Genomic DNA, 21199 nt, shown 5'->3' with positions numbered 1-21199 from the left:
ACCCCTCCTTGGGTTTCTGAGGCAGTATCACTATGGAAGTAGATTGCCCAATCTTCCTTCTGAGGAGTGGCTGGTGGGTTTGAACCACCAGCCTTCTCGTTAGCAGTCAAAATGCCTTAGGCCCCATGCCACCAGAGCTCCCTTTTTTACCACAGTCCTAGGAAATTAAGACACACATGAAAAGCTGCTTAATGTCATTAGTCATCAGGCAAAAGTGAATTAAAACCTCAATGAGACAAACTTTATCCCCATTAGAAAAGGTGAAGTTAAAACATTGACATAGGTGAGAATGTAGGCACTGGAACTGTCACAGATCGCTGGTAGAAATGGTATAGTCACTTTAGCAAACTTAGCTTCCTATGATTTATACACAAATATACTCTATGACTTAGCACTTTTACTCTTAGGTAGAAGAGAAATGAAAACACATCCATATTCATAAAAAGACTTATATAAGGATGTTATGCTTCATAATAGCTCCAAATTGGAAACAAATCAAGTGTCCATAAAAAGCTGAATGGATAAACACAGCACGGTACATTCATCAAGTGGAATACTACTCAGCAATAAAAATGAACAAATTTTTTAGACTAGATAATAAAAATAGGGCTATATTATTTTCAAATGGAAACAAACACATGTGTTTTGGAAGGGGCTTTATTTGGACTCCTCTTTAAGGAGAAACATCTAGTCTGTAAGTTACTGTTAATGCAAAAGCAGAATTACTCTTGGAAGAAGTTGGTATCTCTTTAGAGGAGATTTGATCATTTGAGGGGACAACAATTAGAAAACCTTATTTCATGGATAATAAATTGCTTAAAGAGAAACATAAACATGGATTAATCTCAAAAACATGTTGAATGAACAAAGCCACAGACAAATATGATACACCATTTGATTCTATTTTCATGAGGTTCATTCAATATTTTGCCCTTAGAATCCTTCAATATTGTAACTTGAGGCATGAAATTTTTTCTTCAGTTCTTTTGGCTTGAGAAATGCTGAGCATGTTATTATTCCCTTTTGGTTTTTCTAATTCCAGGTCTTTTCACATTTCATTATAATACTTTACTTGGTCTTCTCAAACTGCACTTTGAAATCTTCTGTTCAGTTCTTTTATTTCATAATTCTTTCCATTTGCTTTAGGTACTCTATGTTCAAAAGCAAGTTTCAGAGTCTCTTTTGACACCCATTTTGGTATTTTCTTCCTTTCTTGCCTTTTAAATGACCTTTTGCTTTCTTCATGTATGATGTGCTTAATGTCATACCACAGCTTATCTGGTCTTCATTCACTGGTGTTCAGTGTGTCAAATCTATTCTTCAGATGGTCTCTAAATTCAGGTGGGATATAATCAAGGTCATATTTTTGGCTCTTGTGGACTTGTTTTAATTTTCCTCAGCTTCAACTTGAAGGTGCATATGATCACCCGATGGTCTGTCCCACCTCCTGATCTTGTTCTGATTGATGCTATCAAGCTTCTCCATTGCCTCCTTCCAAAGATATAGTCGATTTCATTCCTATGTATCCCATCTGATGAGGTCTATATGTTTCGTCAAAGTTTATGTTGAGGAAAAAGGTATTTGCAATGAATAAGTCATTGGTCTTGCAAAATTCTATCATGCTATCTCTGGTGTCATTTCTATCACCAAGGCCATATTTTCCAACTACTGATGATTCTTCTTTGTTTCTAACTTTCACATTCCAATCACCAGCAATTATCAATACATCTTTATTGCATGTTTGGTCAATTTCAGACTGCACACGTTGGTAAAAATCTTCAATTTCCTCATCTTTGGCTTTAATGGTTGGTGGGTAAGCTTGAATAATAGTAATATCAACTGGTCTTCCTTGTAGGCATATGGACATTATCCTATCACTGACAGCATTGTACTTCAGGTTAGATCTTGATATCTTCTTTTTGATGATGAATTTAATGCCTTCTTCTCCAGTTTGTCATTCCCAGCATAGTAGACCCTATGATTGTCTGATTCAAAATGGCTAATATCAGTCCATTTCAGCTCTCTAATATCTAGAATATTAATCTTTATGTGATCCATTTTATTTTGACAACTTCCAAGTTTCCAAGATTCACATTTCATTTCATATATTCAATGTTCCAATTATTAATGGACGTTTGCAGCTGTTTCTTTTCATTTTGAGTCACACCATGTCAGCAAATGAAGGTCCTGAAAGCTTTATTCCATTCATGTCATAAAAGTCGACTCTACTTTGAGGATGCTCTTCTTCACTTGCATTCTGTGTGCCTTTCAATCTGAGGGGCTCATTTTTCTGCACTGTATCAGACAATGTTTCACTGTTATTCGTAATGTTTTTCAGTAATATATAAAATAATGTTTCACTGCTATTCATGAGGTCTTCAGTGGCCAATTTTTTCAGAAGTGGATGGCCCCATCCTTCTTCCTAGTGTAGAAGCTCCACTGAAACCTGTCCACCATAGGTAACCCTGTTGGTATTTGAAATACTTGTGGCATAGCTTCCAGCATAACAACAATATATAAGCCACACAGTATAATAAACTGAAATACGAGTGGTAGATACAAATAAATATATATAATAAATAAGTGCTTGAATAATTTCTTTTAGAAGAATCAGCACAAGGCTGAATCCTATGAGCAAAGATTAAAGATATACCAAATGTCCAATTTTTATAAACTGCTATACCATCATCTCTAACATCAACTACTCCTCCCATCAGTACTTTCCCTTCCATCAGAGGGTAGCATATTTCTCTGTCATATCATAGACTTCACAAACTGCCAAGAAAATGGCTCAAGTAATTCTGGAGGTTGGAAAATCTCAAATCCATGGATCAGGATTTAGTCTGAAGGATTCTCCTCAGTCACATGCTTCAAGGGCTGATGAACTCAAATCAGCAGGTCAGATTGCTATATCAAGTCCCAAGAACCAGAGGTCAGATGATGAAGAAGCAGAGGTAGGATCCAGAGCAAGAGAGAGAATTTTGCCAGAGCATTCATATACATTGGATACAGACCATACCCTCAAGGAAACTAAGGGTGGTGATTTGAGTTCCACTCCCTAGTAAGGAAGTGACTCAAGATACATCCCACCATAATGCTGTATCATTAACATAACAGACAACTCACTCCAAAATGGAACTATAATCATAGGCACAGAGGCTAGGATTTACAATAAATCAGAATGGAGGACTATGGCTAGAAGGGTCATATTAAGTAATTCATGGCACTGCTATAAGTAAACAGTACATTGAGATAGTATATTTCTTTCCATTATTGAGGATGGGAAATGTAGACCCTCTGATTTAAGTGATAATACTCTACACAGCAGATTCAACTCAGAGACTGGTCTCTTGCACTTGAATCCCTTTTTTGAGTTGACTGGTCGGGACAATTTATTCTATATGTCAGGGCATATTCATATCCCTATGCTATGTTTGACTTCTGTATTTTGTTGGTAAAGTCATCAATTTTAACAAATCATTCAGCTCAGACTTTTGGAAATCAGAAGTAATATCTTGTGATACCTTTTCTTATGATTAAACATATAATAATGATGATGATGATGAAGAATAGGTCACTTACAGGAGCAAGTAGGAGCTTCAGAAATTATTCCTCACTTCAGCTGAGTCTACATAACTCCTCTTCAATCAAAAGGAAAATGTGTTTGGGAGCCACTCAGCCAACCAGTGACAACTGGTTCATATATGAGATTATATTAAAAAACAAAAACAAAAAATGACAAAATGAAGCTCATTGTCAATACCATCAGGGAAATACAAATTACTCTATGTACTTGATATGAAATTCAGTCTCTCTCCAAGTTTTACGGGGATTGAGAGATCATGAAAGAGAAACATACCAGAGGGAGCTTTAAAATAGTAGGGTATTCTGGAATGGCTTTGTAGCTTGATCTAGGAATGGGCAGTGCCAAGCCCTGAGGTCTAACATTTTGATTCTCTGTTGCCTCACAGCTTCTGCTAGCCCATTAGCATAACAGGAAAAAAATGTCCTCAACTTTGAGGACTCTTATGAAAGGGCATCAGTGACTGCTCAGGGAGGGGAGGGTCTAGGCAAGATGGGATAGAACAGGAAGGCGGTTGGTTGCCTTTATGCATTTGGTTTAAAAGTTCTTGACCCAAGTTTAGACTTTACCAAATAATATCTCATTGTTCCACATAGCTCAATAAGAACAACTAAATATAACATTCCAAGAATTGATGAAGAAAATTTCTATTTTAAGTTTAATTCTGAAAATACTGTGCATATTTTTGCTAGCATAAATGTGTTTCTTGAGACAAGAGTAAAGAGTTTGTTATTTTTTTCCCTGTTACACGTTTAGCCTCAATAAAGTTGACAGAATGGTGAAGAAGTTAGGAGAGGTAAAGGAGTAAGAGAGTGGTAATGACAATTAATGGTCCTACAGTCAATGTCCTATATGTTACCTAACGACTAAAGGACAATAACAAAGGACACAAAGGATAAAAACATTAGAAACGTGTATTAAAAAAAATTCAGACATGCTAAAGAGGGAGCTCTGGTAGCATAGTGCCTAAGGCACTTCACTGCTAACCAGAAGGCTGGCAGTTCAAACCCACCAGCCACTCCTTGGAAGGAAGGTTGGGCAATCTACTTCTATAGTAATACTGCCTCGGAAACCCAAGGAGGGGTCACTATGAGTCGGGCGACTTGAGCGCACATAAGAACAAAGAGGGGCAAGCAATTAAAGAGTCACTAAACCAAGCAGTGCAACTTAGGTGATTAGTGCTAAATCACTAGCCTCGTGATAAACAGGGCGTCCAAACCAATGCAGCACACCTTAGGAAGTTTATTTCTCACATTTGGTTGGGTGACACAGCAAATGCCAATGCAATAACTTTGCTCTGTACTCTACTTTCTACACCAGCTCTACAAGGGGCAGACTGGCCTCAAATGGCCAGCTTCAGTTCCTTCAGTTATCAAGTAGACCATAATTTTGCTAATGGCTCCATAACTAGAATAAAAGAAATGACAAATAAAAGATAGTCTTTCTCACATGTAGAACAGGAAGTTAATAACTCCTGTGACTACCTTAAAACAAAAACTCTTTTTAAAAGAGGAAAACATGCAGTCAATGTCATGAGACAAAGTGTATGTGAACTGTTGTATGGAAAATGAATTGCTCTGTAAAATTTCACCCAAATCACAATAAAAATTAAAAAAAGAAAAAACTATTTCCATTTTTTCATTCCAACACTACAGCCCCCTACCCATGTGAAAAACAAAGGGGTGAGGGAAGGAGGTAGGGGGTAGGGAAGAACTAATGGGAAAAAAAAAAAAAAGAGTGAAAATTGTTCCTGAAAACTTTGCAGAATTGTAACAGCTTTCTCTGGGTTAAATTGATTGGTATAGCAACATTATAAAATGACTATTAGGATTCATTGTGCACAACAGAAAGTGCTGAAATGTCAGCAGACTATACAGCAAAAAGTAATGGGTTCTGAACCCCTGTTAGTCAAAAATGATTTTGTTTCAAATTAGAAATTGATTTTTTTTGGACACAAGTCCTTTCCAGGCTTCCAGCTTCTATAGCTGGGCCCAGGAGAGATTAACCTCTACCATAGCAAGGGCTGGCCTGATGACACCTGTCCCAAAGTGCCTTTTCAATTGCTGCTTTCTAATGTTGTGGTCTTAACCAATAACACAAGTTATTTGTCCCTTTGCTATTACACTATATTTTTCTCATTTTGCCATTGTTTTGTAGCGCTGGCACACAACACAAATTTGTTGACAAGTTAACCGAAGACTATGTTAAGCTTTGCATTGTAACTACCACAGTGTTTTGACTGATTCTCCATTCTCCAAAGTGCAATGACAACGATTGAGAAAGCTGAGCTAAGTTTTCTATCTGAAGGACTACTAATAAAGAAAGTAAAGAAGATTGATCTCGTATAGTAAGTCTCCTCAATTTCATTTTTATTTTTGGTAGCAAAGTCTAAAAGAGGTTTCTAAGTTGTCCTAAAGCAATGGGGGTCTGTAGAAATTTTGCCTTATGTCAAACAAAATACACTTTTGCTTTTGTTTCAAACTGTGGATTGTCTCCCTTCTGAACTTTAGACTAATTAGTCATCTCTCCATTGTCTGGAAGAGGATTAACATTTCTAAACTAATCGTAATCAAAAGCAAAAACATGACAAAGCTGGCTGCAGAAGAAAGGCAGGGAGAGCAGACCTATGAGATCTGCTCACAAAGCACCTCCCAGCTCTCAGATGATAAACGTGAAAGTGGCTAGACCAGCAAGGTTCTCAAACGTGGGTTGCTTAACATCGAGGGAGAAAGATGCTAGCTCAGTGGAAAAAGAAGTTCAAAAAAAGAAAGAAATCAGGGCTAACAGTGGTGAGCAAAAAAGAAAGAGGGCTGGGAAAGAGGTGCTGGTTGAATGGGCTCAGACTTTACTTAGTTTAGTTTAGTCCTTAGTTTCTTGTACATCTCTTCTGAACAGAGAAGCTCAGACTCGCCCCATTCTATTTCAAAGTCCTTCCCTGAAGGATGCCAGGATAGATTAAGCCAAAAACCACTCTGGGAACAACTGGGAAACACAATTAAATCTGACTGTTTCCACTCAACATTTCACACAGTTATCTATAATTAATTTGTTTTAAAATATCTCCAACATATAAATAAAAGTATTACTGGTATTAAAAGACTGCTAGGGAATATATGGCTGAGGCTTTTGAGGCTTTGTTTTAGCCATAATGCAGAGTTATCTATGGCCTCTGTTTAACCCTCCTCCATATTTCCTGTTAATTAAAGATTGACTGTAGATGTTAGTTTATTTTCCCAGGAGAAATTTATATTCACTTTCTTGACCTCCTTAGTCACTATGAACATTATTTTGTGTCTATGACCACACTCACTGCTGAATAATTCTTACAGTTTGCTGCTTGCAGAAAGGACAAATTTGATATAATTTTTCATATCAATATTCTAAAAGAAATGCAGATGCTATTTATTGATATAGTAGATGTGCCACCTGTGGCCTTGCAGGTACATGTCAGTTGGTATCATATCTAACTCTTGATCAGGATTGTAGGAAATCATCTGGAGTCCATTGGCCAGCAGCCACCAGCAACTATCTGTTCCCAAGAACTTCTCATTTTGCTTCTACAGCCTACCTCCTTGTGGTCTACATGTATCCTTCTTCTGACATGTCCATAGGGCATCATCATCCATCTCTGACTGAAATCCAACTACTTTCTTTCCTTTCCGGTTTTCTCCACTGCTAGTGGATTCTGGGAACTTTTTGATGGATGGTGATGTTTCAGTCAGCCAGCCATCACGTTTTGACTTCAATAAACTGGAAAGAACAAACATGAATGAGTTGTAGAGAGCATGCAAGGAGCTACAGATCACACAAAAGAGTTTAAATTCAGAATACATTAAAATGCAATTCATGGCAGTTAAGAACTTTCATTTTCTTATTTTTATTAATAAATAATTTAAATAGTAAATAATTTACTGAAGGTCTAGGTTGCGTCCTGCCACAGCAACTGTGAAGAAATGATGTTTATCTTCAAAAAGCTTATATTTGGAATTGGGGAGATGCAACTCAGACCTATGAAACTTCTAATAAAGCCACAGAGTATGATTAAGAACCAGAATTTACGTATAAATAATAATAAAAAAGTACGCTAAAACAAGACTTGTATTTCTACAATGTTTTCCAGGTACTAAAAATGAACGCTAGAGATTAAAATATCACCAATTTACTTCAAAATATGTTTGTATGTCTCCCTTTCAATTATTATAGCATTTATTGTATACTCAGAGTATGTACAGAATAGTGCAATAATGCATGTGGAAGAAGTGGACTCTCATTTCAGTATAAAGTCAACAAGGCAAATATGGATTAAAAGCCATTTTAATGAAAATGAGCACTTGTACAAAGTTTTTCCTCCCTAACAAAATGTGTTTCCACTATTAGGATCTTTCCTCTTATAAAACGTTCTTCTTTCAGGGAGAAATGTTCTGATGTGTGCATACCTCACTACTCCACCAATCTCTTCCTTTTAACTTAAAGAAAAAAGAATAGAATCAATTAAAGGCAGCTACCCTAAAAGCAAGATGCTAAAAATTAAGATTTCTAAACTCCCCAGAGGCAGAGATAAACTCTACACATGAATCAGTTGAATACAGTAGTACTGAATCCATTACTAATCCAAGGTGGCCCTTGACCAGGATTCAAATCACATAAACCCATAAAGTCACTGGGCTTCCAGTTTGGATGATCAGAATTTTTAGTAATATTTGCTCATACCATAATTTATCAACACAAATCAAGAAGTTAAATAGCTTTATGATCAGAGTGATATGAAGAAACAGAAACTATTAGCAATATGGCTTTATATAGGTATAATCCACAATATTAAATACATTTCTTAAAATTTTACCAAAACTCAGGGATCACTCTCCCATGCAGACCCACCAATGGATGTGTGTCTTGGGTTATATAACTTCTATCTATGGGACAGGGAAATAAGGAGAATGAAACTACCTCACTGTGAATGTAATATAAATTTACCCCAAGCCAGAACCCTAAACCCAGGCAAACCCAACTGTTACATTTCTGCTTGTTTCTACAGAAAAAGTCATGTGACCAAGATCCCTACCTTCCCTAAAAATTGATTCTCTTTCACTTCAGCTGAGCTTCCAATGCTAGCCAATACTGATTGTTCCCAACACTGGCTGCTTTCTGCTTCTCTATCCCATTTTACAGCGAGGTTTTTCTGTAACTATTTAAAACTTCCTCCTGGTAATCCACTGTCTCAACAGGGCACTTGACTTGTAATTTCTCTGAAATAAAGATGACTATATAATAAAGAAAAATTCTTCCTTCATTTGCATTTATTTTCATCTCCACCCATCTACTATTCCTCTCAATGTCTCAGAAGGAAATTATACCTTTGAGTTGTACTCTTGATATCATCTAGACTCATGCTCTCTGAGACTGTGGCCTTTCAATCATCTCCTTTTCTTATAACTTAATCTCCTCTTGACTGGATTATTTTCCTAGGATTACTAACAATATCAGACCTGCCATTAAAAACCAAAACCCAAATCAAAATCTAAAACCAAAAAATCTTCCCTTGAATGGAAAGACATAATAACACTCAACGTCAGTAAGGATACAAGGAGAAGAGTACTTTTGTACATTGTTGGAGGAATTGCAAATAGGTACAGCCCTTTGGTGGGTGATTTGTCAACATTTACCTAAAATAAAAATGGACTTACCTTTCTAATAATTCTATTCTAAGAAATTATCCTAAAGAAGAACACGCACAACAGCATGAGAGTATGTGTTGAAGGCAAATATCATTCCATAGGAGATGAGTAAATGAACTATGATACACCCAGCACAAGGATACTATTCAGTCACTGCAAAGAATGAGGACGCTCTCTATACTAATGTGAAGAAACCTAATGACATGCTATTAAGTAAAAAAAAAAAAAAAAAGAAAAACAATTTGCAGTAATAGAACATATAAAGTGATCTAATTTTTGAAAAACAAAACTATAAAAAAAGGTTCAACAAGTTTTGGGTGGATAAACATCAAACCAGAAAGAAAACATGGAAATAGGGTAACTGAGAAGATTTTATATTTTAATTTATATACTTTCGAATGTCTTCATTTCTTCCAAAGGGTATGTAACTTTTATTTTTTATAATTAGGAAACAAAAACAAAAACTTTCACTATTTCTCTCACATTACTACTTCCTCTCTCTCCTCTGTCAAACTTCTAGAAAAAGTAATTTATTTTAACAGACATACCTACTAAAACAAATTTTTAATAGCTTTTTCTCTTTTCAAGAGTCTTGCTTCTTACTAGACCACTTCACAGTAATCGACTCTTTTCTTAAAATTTTTTCTCCCTTGGCCTTCACAATAAATTATCCCGATGATTCACTAGTTTTAGGAGGCATCTACTGAGATTCTTTTGCTGGGAACTCTTCTACTGCCTTTCCCCTCAAGGTAGACTTTCTTGAGGATTCTGTCCTTTTCTGGCTTCCTGTCTCCTTCAGCAATTTCTGTGTTAGTAATCCTTGCCACATTTCTACATAAATTCCTCTCACCTGAAATGGTCTCTAAAACTGCTGACTTGATCAAATATTTACTGTGAAGGGATGTCTTCTCACATCCTCCCAAATCAACTCATACAAATATAATGCATTATCTTTACCTTGAAACTATTTCCTCTTTCTGTTTCCAATCTCCTTTAATGATAACACCATCTTCCTAGTCACTCTCATAAAAAAACCTCACTTGTCTTAGCAACTTCTGCTTTACTTAATCTCTTTAATCAATTGTCAAATAAATCACTATGAAGCTGGGGTGTGTGAACTGGAAAATATTTATTGAGTTCATGATATATGCCAGATGCCATAAGCTGGGTATGACTTGATGGCAGCTAATAACATCAAGATACACCCACTCCTCACTTATCCACATGGTTAGGTTCTAAAGACCAGGCCTTTATGTGTACATTGGTAATATGTGAAAATGAAAGATGATTACGTCAGATTACAAAATGCAGCACAACTAATAATTACCTAACTGCCAGATTATACCATTAAATAACTGCCAAATTACATCATTACATAACTGCCAAACCACTGAGAACCATGGCCCAGCCAAACTGACACATAACCTTAAACAATCATAGCCAGCATTACTCCAGCCTCACACCACACCACAGTGTTACTTCCAGACAGACATCGTTAATGTGCAAAATAGCTGGGTAGTAGATTTTTTACTATTGTTGTAAATGCAAAATATCAGATAATGAGATAGTCAATAAGTGAGGAGTTGGTATATACAAACATGAACAAGACTTGGTTTCTAGTCTCAAAATGACTCTAGTGGTAGGAACAGACATGGAAGCAGACCGTTTTGAATACAACATGATAAATGTTCAAGATTACACAGAGTGCTATGGGAGCACAAAGGCAGGGTACATAACCCTATCAGCATGACTGATTGGAGACTTCAAAAGCATATGAACTAAATTTTGGAGGATAATCAGGGGAAAAGGAAGGATGTAAAGGTGTTTTAAGCAGAAAAAAATATATTTTGGGTAAATTTAAACAGTTTGGTATTGTTATAGCATGAAATCTGGGCTACTGATTATGGGGAAGTAGAAGGTAAACAGAAAGGAATTGATCAAGAAATGATTTATTTTCCACAATCAAGGGCTTTGAACTTTATCTTGTAGGCAGGGCAGAGCCACTGAAGGACTATAAAAAGAAAAATGGCATGGTTCAGGGTGAATTTATGGAAAATTATTCTGGCACCATTTACAGAATGGACGGCAAGAAGCTGGATGAGTTGGAAGGCTGCAGCTCTGGTGAGAGATGATAAGGTTCTGAAACAGGGAAGCAGTCGTAGGAATTGAAAGGAGCAGATAATTAAAAAATATTTAGAATTTAAAATGGGCAGAACTTGATAACTGTTTGAATGTGAAATGTGAAGGAGGAGTTAAAGAGTTGACCTCCTGGTGGTGCAATGGTTAAGCACTCAGCTACTAACTGACGGGCTAGTAGTTTGAACCCACCCAGCAGCTCTGTGGGAGAAAGACCTGGCAAGCTGCTCCTGTAAAGATCACAGCCTAGAAAATGCTATGTGGCAGCTCCACTCTGTCACATGGGGTTGCTATGAGTTGAAAATTGACTCAATGGCACCTAAAAGCAAGAACAGCAACAAGCAATGCAGAGGACAAGGTGTGGTAAGGCTGGAAAAGTGAAATATAGTTTGAGGTGCCCACAGAACATCTGGAAAGATATTCCAAGAAAACAACTAGATAATAACTGTGGTATAGGGTGTGTGAGAAATGTAAGAACATGAACAAGAGAAAGAGAAGAGGTTGGGCTGTAAATGTCAGATGCCAGAGTCAAGGATTTCTGTGAAGGAACCACTGGAGGTGACAGCAGTCTCCAGAGTGTAGCCATGGATGATGTGGCTGAAGAGAACTGGAGTGAACTAAGGAAGACAAAAAACTTTATAGCAATGGCAATGGACAGATCAACCACAGGGATATAGGAATCTGTCAGGAAATGTGGGGGGAAAACTAACTAGGAGCCTGATGTCAAAGTTCTAGTGAGATAATGATAGAAAACAAAGAAAAGGAAGGATGGACCACAACAAAGATAGATACATTGAGATTCACATAAGGAAAAAGGTTTATAGATGGTTAAAGGTTAGAGAAGTTAGAATGAGGCAAAAGAAAAATTCCAGCATCACTATCTCTGTTGTTTATCAAATATGAGAGAAATAATGGCCTCTATCAGAACCAGTGCTATCAAAAAGACACTGATTTGAGGAGCCTGGCAACACATTAAAATAATCTGAGCAGTTTTCTTAAGAGTCCCATCCACATGCAGAAACTGAATTAATTGGCCTGGAATAGGCATGGGCATTATTTTCCCTTCCCTTTCACAGCTTTCTCTTTTGGAAAGCTTCTCAGGTGAGTCTAATGTCTAGTCAGGGTTGAAAAATCACTAAGAGGGGAAAATGCAGGAGAAAGTAATTTTTTTTGTGAAAAGGTTGAGGATGAAAAAGTTTATTTCCCATGAAACAGGGATTCTCTATGGCACTTTCAGAAAATCCTGGAAGAACAGTTAGAAGGAGAGGGGTGTTAGTGGTGTGAGAAAAACTAGGGAAGGAAAACCATACATTTAAGAAAATGAAAATATAAGGAAGGAATATCAACATGAAATACACAAATTTTGGCATGAGTCATTAAGGATAAAAAGGGGGGAGGGGTACCAAGTCCTTGATTTAGAATACAAAATATAGATTGGGGGAACAGATACCTATTAATTCCTTCCTTCCCATTTCTAATGGTTTGATTGAGATACTGGTCATGTCAGACCTGAACAATTACTATATTGTCCAAATCCTGACAAAGCCTTGGAATGAGTCATTTGTTCAAGGACACCTGGTACCCTTAAGTGAAAAGAGGCAAGTGGATTGTCAGTGCTCCCAATCCCCACAGTGGACAGAGCAGGAGAATATATGTATGTATGTAATATGTATGCATTTATATCTATCTATCTGTCTGTCTATCTATCTATCTACCTACCTACCTACCTACCCTACCAACCTTCCTACCTACCTACCTACCTATTGTCTATGTAATCGATCTATATTGAAAACCATAATTTTATACTAATATCACCAATTCTAATCTCAAACCACAGGGTTTATTTTAGATTTTCTCCCTTTCCTTGTATTTCTATAACAGTGAAAACAATAGCTGTCATTTTCCTTAATTACTTACTTGATTTCAAACTCAGCAGTATGAAAAAATATCCCATCCTCACTGCCATAATCCATCACCCTTCCACCCTGACACACATACTACATTGAACTGAGATGCTTCTGCCAACACAGCTCTATAGGAACATTCACCTCACAAAGCCCCAACTAGGGGCACTGCTGTGATAAGCCCTCCTCATCCTCTCAAGGCCTCGTTCTTGTATAGGAACACCTCTACGTGGACACCCTCCTTTGTTCTGTTCAAGTTCCAACATCCTACACCAAGTCCAGCCTTGAGCTTCCCATTATGGAAGCCCTCCTCAACATGCACAAGTTCTAATTTTCAGGGTTCACTGTCCTCTGTGGATACCCTCTCACTCCACTCATGTTCCAATACCCCATGATCAACCTAATTATCGTATGTAATGTGAAGTAGGGATTAAGGTTCATAGCTATATTTAGTATATATCCAGCATTAAAAAGACTTCCTGTTTAGGCGTTAATGGTGATGGAAAAATCACACTAATTAGGGTAGGGTTGCACAGCTGATTACTGTAATTGCTTTCAATAAGATGTACACCTGTAAAAAGTTGAATTGTCAAAAGTTGGGTGATAGATGTATTCACAACCAAGACAGAAAAAAAGGGGGGGGGTCTAGTGATTTAGTGGATAAGGCACTTGACTGCTAACCAGAAGGTCTGTGGTTCAAACCCACCAGATGCTCCTCAGAAAGAAGACAGCCTCAGAAACCCAATGGGGGTTGTTACGAGTTGGAAACAACTTAATGGCAATGGGAGAGTGAGTGAAAGCTGCTTGTGTACAACCAAAAACTTCACGGGATTTGATTCTTTCATTTGGAAATTTAGGTTATAGTTTCATGGGAAATCCAGTTAACTAGCTACTAACATGGTTAGTGCTTCTGTTCTACTTCCTAGTTCACTGCATAGTTTCTGGGGTCTTGAAAGCTTGTAAGTAGCTATCCAATGTAAAACAAGTGGCCTCTATTAGCTTGGAGGAACAGAGGAAGGAGTCAGGAGAATATGAAATGTGTGGCTAGTTGCCTCCATAAACAACTGCCCCTTTGCAATGAGAGCAGAGCTGGATGGTGCTGGATTCCATTACTGAACACTCTGATCAAGGATGCTATAAAGGAATTGTGAGCAAAAGAGGGAAAATGTAAAACAGAATTTCAAATTCTCATGTACTCTAGACTTTCTGGTGCCATGGAGGCTGGATAAGCCCCTTAAACTACTGCTCTGAGATGATCTTTAAACCTTAAACCAAAAATATGCCTTAAGATCTTCTTAAAACCAAGCAACAGTTTCCTTACCTTAATTAGTAAACAATGTCTGCCTTGAGCATTATGCTCTTTAAAGAACTATCTATACAGGATCCAATTGACAAAAGCAACTCAAAAGATTAGACAAAAAACTTAGAGGGCAGTGAGTTTATGTTAATGGGGGTGGCACAGCTTAGAAAAGGAGGTTGAGAATAGTTGAACAACAACATCACAGGATTGTACATGTAGAAACTGTTGAACTGGTATATGTTTTGCAGTATAGTCTCAGAAATAACCAAAAAAAAAAAAAGAAAAAACTTCCCTTTTTCTGAATTTCTTGGTGCTTTTGTCAAAAAGCAGTTGATGTGTAAGGGTCTATCACTGGACTCTCTAATATGCTTCACTGAACTATCTATCCTAATGTGAATATCAATCTCTATTGATTACATAGCTTTAATTACATACTGGAAAGTAAGTAACATAAGTCTAACTTTTAAGATTGTTTTTGCTATTACAGGTCCTTCACATTTTCACATAAATTTCAGATTAAGTTTTTCAATGTCTACAAAACAGTATGCTGGGAGTTTAATTGGAATTGCATTGAATTTAAGCATCAATTTGGAAAACATCTTAACAAAATTGAGTGTTCCAACCCAAGAACACGTTGAATCTTTCTTTCCATTTACTTAAATTTCTCTCAGCAGTACTTTGTAGTTAGCAGCATAGAAGTTTTGCATTTCTTTTATTATATTTATTTCTAGTTGTGTGATGATTATTGATGCTACTGCAAATGCTTTCTGTGATTTTATAGTCCAATTGCTATAGATGGAAATAACTTTGATTTTTGTACACTGACCTTGCACTCTGTGATCATGTTCTCTGAGAACAAATGCAGTTTTCCTTATTTCTTTCCAATATTTCTCATGCCTGATCAAACTAGTTGGGACCTCTAGTACAAGGAATGCTGAAGAGAGGTGGTAAGAGAGGACATCCTGACCTGGTTCCTAAAATGGCCATCATTAAAGAGATGTTAATTTTAAGTTCCTTGTCAATGCCCTGTATCAGATTCCTAGTTTACTGAGAGGTCTTTATTTTCTCCCTTTCTTTCTGATAATGAATGGCCATTGAATGAGTTGTGTCAAATGTTTTTCTGTATCTGTTCAAGATGCTGTTTTCCTAAGATAGAATCAATAGAAATTATCTAATTTGAAGAATACAGAGAAAAAAGATTAAAGAAAAATGATCAAAGTCTTAAGAATATTAGAGGTATAAAACTGTCTAACAAACATATTATTGGAACATTAGGTGGAAAACAGAGTGAGAATGGACAGAATAAATAGTCGCAGAACTACAGTTTTAAAGAATTAATAGCAGATCATATTAAAACTGAACAACAGTTTAGCTTACCTAGTAAAAAAAGATCATCACTGAGCATTATGCTCTTCTAAGAATGAGCTATACGGGATCAAATTGACAACACTAACTCCAAAGATTAGATACAGCGGTAGGGGGCAGAAAGTTTATGTCAATGAGTGAAGAACATCTCAGAAAAGGAGGATGAGAATGGTTGCATGACTCAAAGAAGGTAAACAATGGCACTAAATTGTACATGTAGAGACTGAATTGGTGTATGTTTCGCTGTGTATCTTCTCAACAACCAAAAAACAAAAAACAAAAACAACAACAAAAAAAAAAAAACAAGAGAGAGAGAGAAAGAAAGAATAGCAGAATGCTTCCCAAATGTGAGAAATACTTTGGCCTACAGATCAGAGTCAACCTGTTTAAAACCAAGACAGAGAATATTGAACACAGCCAGGGAAAAATGTCAATTACATACAGAAGAACAATATTAATGACAGTTAACTTCTTAACAGGAAAATGAATGCCAGAAGATAGTGGAAAATATCCTCAAAACACCGAGAAAAAAAAAATGGTCAAAAATTTCATCCCAGAAATTTACATCCCATGAAAATATCCTTCAAAAACAAAGGATAAATATTAGTTTCAGATAAACAAAAATAGGGAAAATTTGTTGCCAGCAAACCTTCAGTATAAAAAGTAATATATGTATTATTTATATTATATATATATACATACACATATTTAAATTTGTTTTGGTAAATGCTATATATAATTTTGCAACCACCACCACCACCAAAATACATGCTTGTATAGGTAGGTATGCTTGCTTAACACCCACGACAGGTTTGTGAAATAGGATGTTACCTGCTTTGGACATGTGCAAATATCATATTATACACAGTCAGTCTCCATACAATCTATATTAAATTCCCACCAATTTCATTCACTAGACACAGGAGGGTGGCTGGGCTGGGAAGGCTGTGCCAGCAGCTGGATTGAGACTATGCATGTGCAAGAGCAGGGCTGGGTGACAGGAGGGGCCCTAGGGGTGTGAACATGTAGCCACAGTGACAGGGTGTGCGAGTTCTCAGAGCCTGGCTGGCTGAGGTAGCCATAGTTGCCACTGCCCTGTTGGTGCAGCCACTTCCTGATCATGTGCAGCTGCACCCAGAGCCAGAAGCCCAGGCCACCCCAGGCAAGCCAGTGCTGCCAGCATACATGCCAGGAGGAGAGGAGCTCCAGCGAGCCCTGCCCTACACCTGGAGTGAAAAGCCGGCTGGCTGCTAGATGGATGAATGAAGGCAGGAGAAGAGAAAGGAGGAGGCAGAGGCAGATGTGCTGTGGGTACTGGGATGTGCCCTAGAACTCCACTGTTCATTCACTCTAGAGGTCTGGGGTATTTAAAACTATCAGGAGTAAATAATAAATAAAAGGAGAGCTACTTTCCCTTTAAAAAAAGAAAAATACTTTATGGGACCACAGACAGGTAAATATGTGGTTGGATGTTGCCCAAACAGACATTAAGCAAAGTATAACTATATGTGCATATATGTATGTGTGCATGTATATTTACACAATATACACATACATATATACACATATACAAACACACATATATATACACACACACCTTTTGAGTATAAATGACTTAAAAGGAGAAGAAATAGCTGCAAACAACCATCATAATCAGAATATGGAATGTAAGATATTTGAAACTAGGAAAATTGGAAGTTGTAAAAAATGAAATAGAATGCATAAAGATCGATATCCTAGGCATTAGTGAACTGAAATGGAATGATATTGCCCATTCTGGATTGGACAATCATTTGGTATACTACAACTGAGAATGACAAATTGAAGAGAAATGGCATCACATTCATTGTTGAAAAGAACATTTCAAGATCCATGTTAAACTACAACACTGTCAGTGATAGAATAATATTCACACACCTACAAGAAAGACAAGTTACTATGACTATCATTAAAATTTATGCACCAACCACTAATGCCACAGATGAAGAAACTGAAGATTTTTACTAACTTCTGCAGTCTGAAATCAATCAAATGTGCAGTGAAGATGCACTGATAATTACTGGTGATTGGAATGTGAAAGTTGGGAAGAAAGAGGAATGGTAGTTGGAAAATATGGCCATGGTGATAGAAACTTTGCAGGAGGATTACATGATAGAGTTTTGTAAGACCAATGACTTATTCATTTCAAATACCTTTTTTAACAAAAGAACCAGCAAGTATACACATGGACTGCACTGCACAGAACAGAAAAAAAAAAAAAAAAAATCACCTACAGCCGTGGAAAGAGATGAAAGAGAAGCTCAGTATCATTAGTCAGAATATGGCTAGTGGCCAACTACAGAAAAGATCTGCAATTACTCTGATGCAACGTCAAGTTGAACTGAAGAAAATTAAAACAAGTCCATAAGAACCACAGTATAAGTTTTAGTATATCCTACCTGAATTTATAGACCATTTCAAGATTAGATTTGACACACTGAACACTAATGACTGAAGACTAGATGAACTGTGGGATAACATCAAGGACATCATAAATGAAGAAAGCAAAAGGTTACTATAAAGACAAGATGAAAGCAAAGACCAAAATGGATGCCAGAAGAGACTGAAACTTGCTCTTGAATGGAAAGCAACTAGAGCAAACGGAAGAAATGATGAAGTAACAGAAATGAACAAAACATTTTTTGAGTGGGTCACTACAAATAATAGTGAATGGTACCACTCCCATTTCCACCCGTTCTAGTCCTGTGAATCTTGGATATTGGAGAAATAGCACCATATATCTGATGTCGATTTAGAGCATATACAGTCTCCTGGAAAGTGTTGCCCCAACCCTGCAAGGTAGTGCCACCTAGCTGGTGCCACAACTGTGTCTTTAGAAGGCCATTCCATCATTCTGTCAAGCCAGATACTTCAGGATGATGGGGAACATGGTAAGATCAGTGAATTCCATGAGCAGAGGCCCAATGCTGCACTTCATTTGCTGTGAAGAGTGAGTCCTTTGATCTAAGGTAATGCTGTGTGAGATACCATGATGGTGAATACAGAAGGCATTCTATAAATCCATGAATGGTAGTTTTGACAGAAGCACTGTATACAGGGAAAGCAAATCTGTATCCAGAGTAATTATCTAACCCAGTAAGAACAAAATGCTGCCCTTTCCATGATAGAACTGGTTCAGTGTAATCAACCTGCCACTAGGTTGCTGGTTGATTGCCTAAAGAAATGGTTTTATATCATGGGTTCAGTGTTGCCAGATTGGACACTCAGTAGTGGCTGCAGCCAAATTGGCCTTAGTGAGTGGAAGCTCATGTTGCTGAGCCCGTGCACAACCATCATCCCTGCCAAACTACCATGTGTTTCATGAGCCACTGTTTCATGAGCCTGTTGGGTAATGACAAGAGTGGTGAGGGAAACTGGAGCACTAGATTCCACAGAACATGTCATCCTATCCACTTGATTGTTAAAATTCTCCTCTGCTGAGGTCATCCTTTGGTGAGCATTCATGAGACAGAAATCTCTTCACTTCCTTGGTCCATTCAGAGTGGTATATCCATATACCTCTTCCCCATACCTCCTTGTTATCAATTATCCAATTATGTTCCTTCCAAGTCCCTGACCATCCAGGCAAACTACTGGCCACAGTCTGTGAATCACTATGCGATTGAACATCTGGCCATTTCTCCCTCTGAGCAAAGTGAAAATCAGGTGCACTGCTTGAAGCTCTGCTCACTGGCAGGATTTCCCCTCACCACTATCCTTTAGGGAGGTCCCAGAAAGGGGCTTCACTTTCAAGTGAGGCCTGCATATCATGAAGAACCATCTGTAAACCAGGCATGAATTTTCTCTTCCTCAGTCAAATGATCATAAGGAACTCATAATCAGGCCATCAGTGCAGACTGGGAATGGTAAGGTAATGTGACAGAAATGGAGACCCTGGGCATTTGAGCCACTTCCTCATACAACTTACTTGTCCCTTCAGGTCCTGCTCAAGCCCAATCTCATAGATGCAACTGCCACTTAATGATGAAGTACTGCTGTGCACATCCAGCTTTATGACTCTGTTGGTCAGACAACACCCAGTTCATCATGGGCAGCTCAGGCTTCATGGTGACTTGGTGGCTCATGGTGAGGCATTCAGTCTATATTAAGGTGCAGTATAAGATAAAAGCTTTTTCTTAAAAGGATAGTAGTTTTCCGTAGAGGACGGCTTTGCTCCAATATCCTAAGGGTCTGCACTGTGTTTCACCAGTAGGGGCCTGCCAAAGACGCCAAACAGCATCTCTATCTGTCACTGACACTTCAAGAACCATTGGATCAGATAGATCATATGGCCCAAGTGGCAGAGCAGCTTGCACAGCAGCCTGAAACCGTTGCAGAGCCTTTTCTTCTTCTGGGCCCCACTCAAAACTAGCAGCTATTTGAGTCACTTGATAAATAGGCTGGAGTAGCACACCCAAATGAGGAATATGTTGCTACCAAAATCCAAAGAGGCCTACCAGGCATTGTGCCTCCATTTTAGTTGTGGGAGGGGCCAGATACAATACCTGATTCTTTATTAGGAGTATCTCGACATGCTCCATACCACTGGACCTCCACAAATTTCACTAAGGTGGAAGGTGCCTGAATTTTGTTGGATTATTTTCCCACCCCGTAGCATGCAAAAAGAAGCACTGGTGGCACAGTGCTTAAAGCGTTTGGCTGGTATCCAAAAGGCTGGCATGGCAAATCCACCAGTTGCTCTGTGGGAAAAAGAAGAGGTAGTACACTTCCATAAAGATTACAGCTTTGGAAATCCTATGGCGGAGTCCTATTCTGTCTTGTCAGGTTGCTATGAGTTGGAATCAACTCAATGGCAGTGGGTTTTGGTTTTGGTTTTAGCATATATATGTCTAGAGTCATTGATACTTCTTCCTTACTAGGTCCAATCTGCATAATGTGATCAATGTAACGGACTAGTGTGATGTCTTCTGGAAGGCAAAGGCAATCAAGGCCTATGTGGACTAAATTATGACATGGTTCTGGAGAGCTGATATACTCCCAAGGTAGGACTACTGCCCTGAGATATCCTTTAAGCCTTGAGCTGAATATATGTCAAAACACCTTTTAGTTAAATAGCAAGTTAGCTCATAAAGTAATGAATATCAATCTCATAAAGTAATGAATATCAACCTAAGTACTGTTCTCTTTTAACAAACCATCTATATAAGAGCAAATGGTCAAAACATGCTCTAAAGCA

At 37.7% G+C, this 21199-nt stretch overlaps 1 protein-coding gene across 1 annotated transcript in view; it reads right to left on the bottom strand.

The window, feature by feature from the left end:
• Positions 1-21199, bottom strand: part of KIAA1328 (KIAA1328 ortholog) — a 500809-nt gene that overhangs the window by 96360 nt on the left and 383250 nt on the right. Inside the window, exon 9 of the mRNA XM_042781630.1 lies at positions 7152-7333. Coding sequence (XP_042637564.1) covers positions 7152-7333 — 182 coding nt within the window. The remainder of the gene's footprint in view (positions 1-7151; positions 7334-21199) is intronic.

The sequence above is a fragment of the Orycteropus afer genome, unplaced genomic scaffold (genome assembly GCF_000298275.1).
Source record: "Orycteropus afer afer isolate SDZICR_OR568_19922 unplaced genomic scaffold, OryAfe1.0 scaffold00141, whole genome shotgun sequence".
Classification (NCBI taxonomy): Eukaryota; Metazoa; Chordata; class Mammalia; order Tubulidentata; family Orycteropodidae; genus Orycteropus; species Orycteropus afer.
The sequence above is the reverse complement of the archived record's forward strand: the minus strand, read 5'-3'. Positions and strand labels throughout refer to the sequence as shown.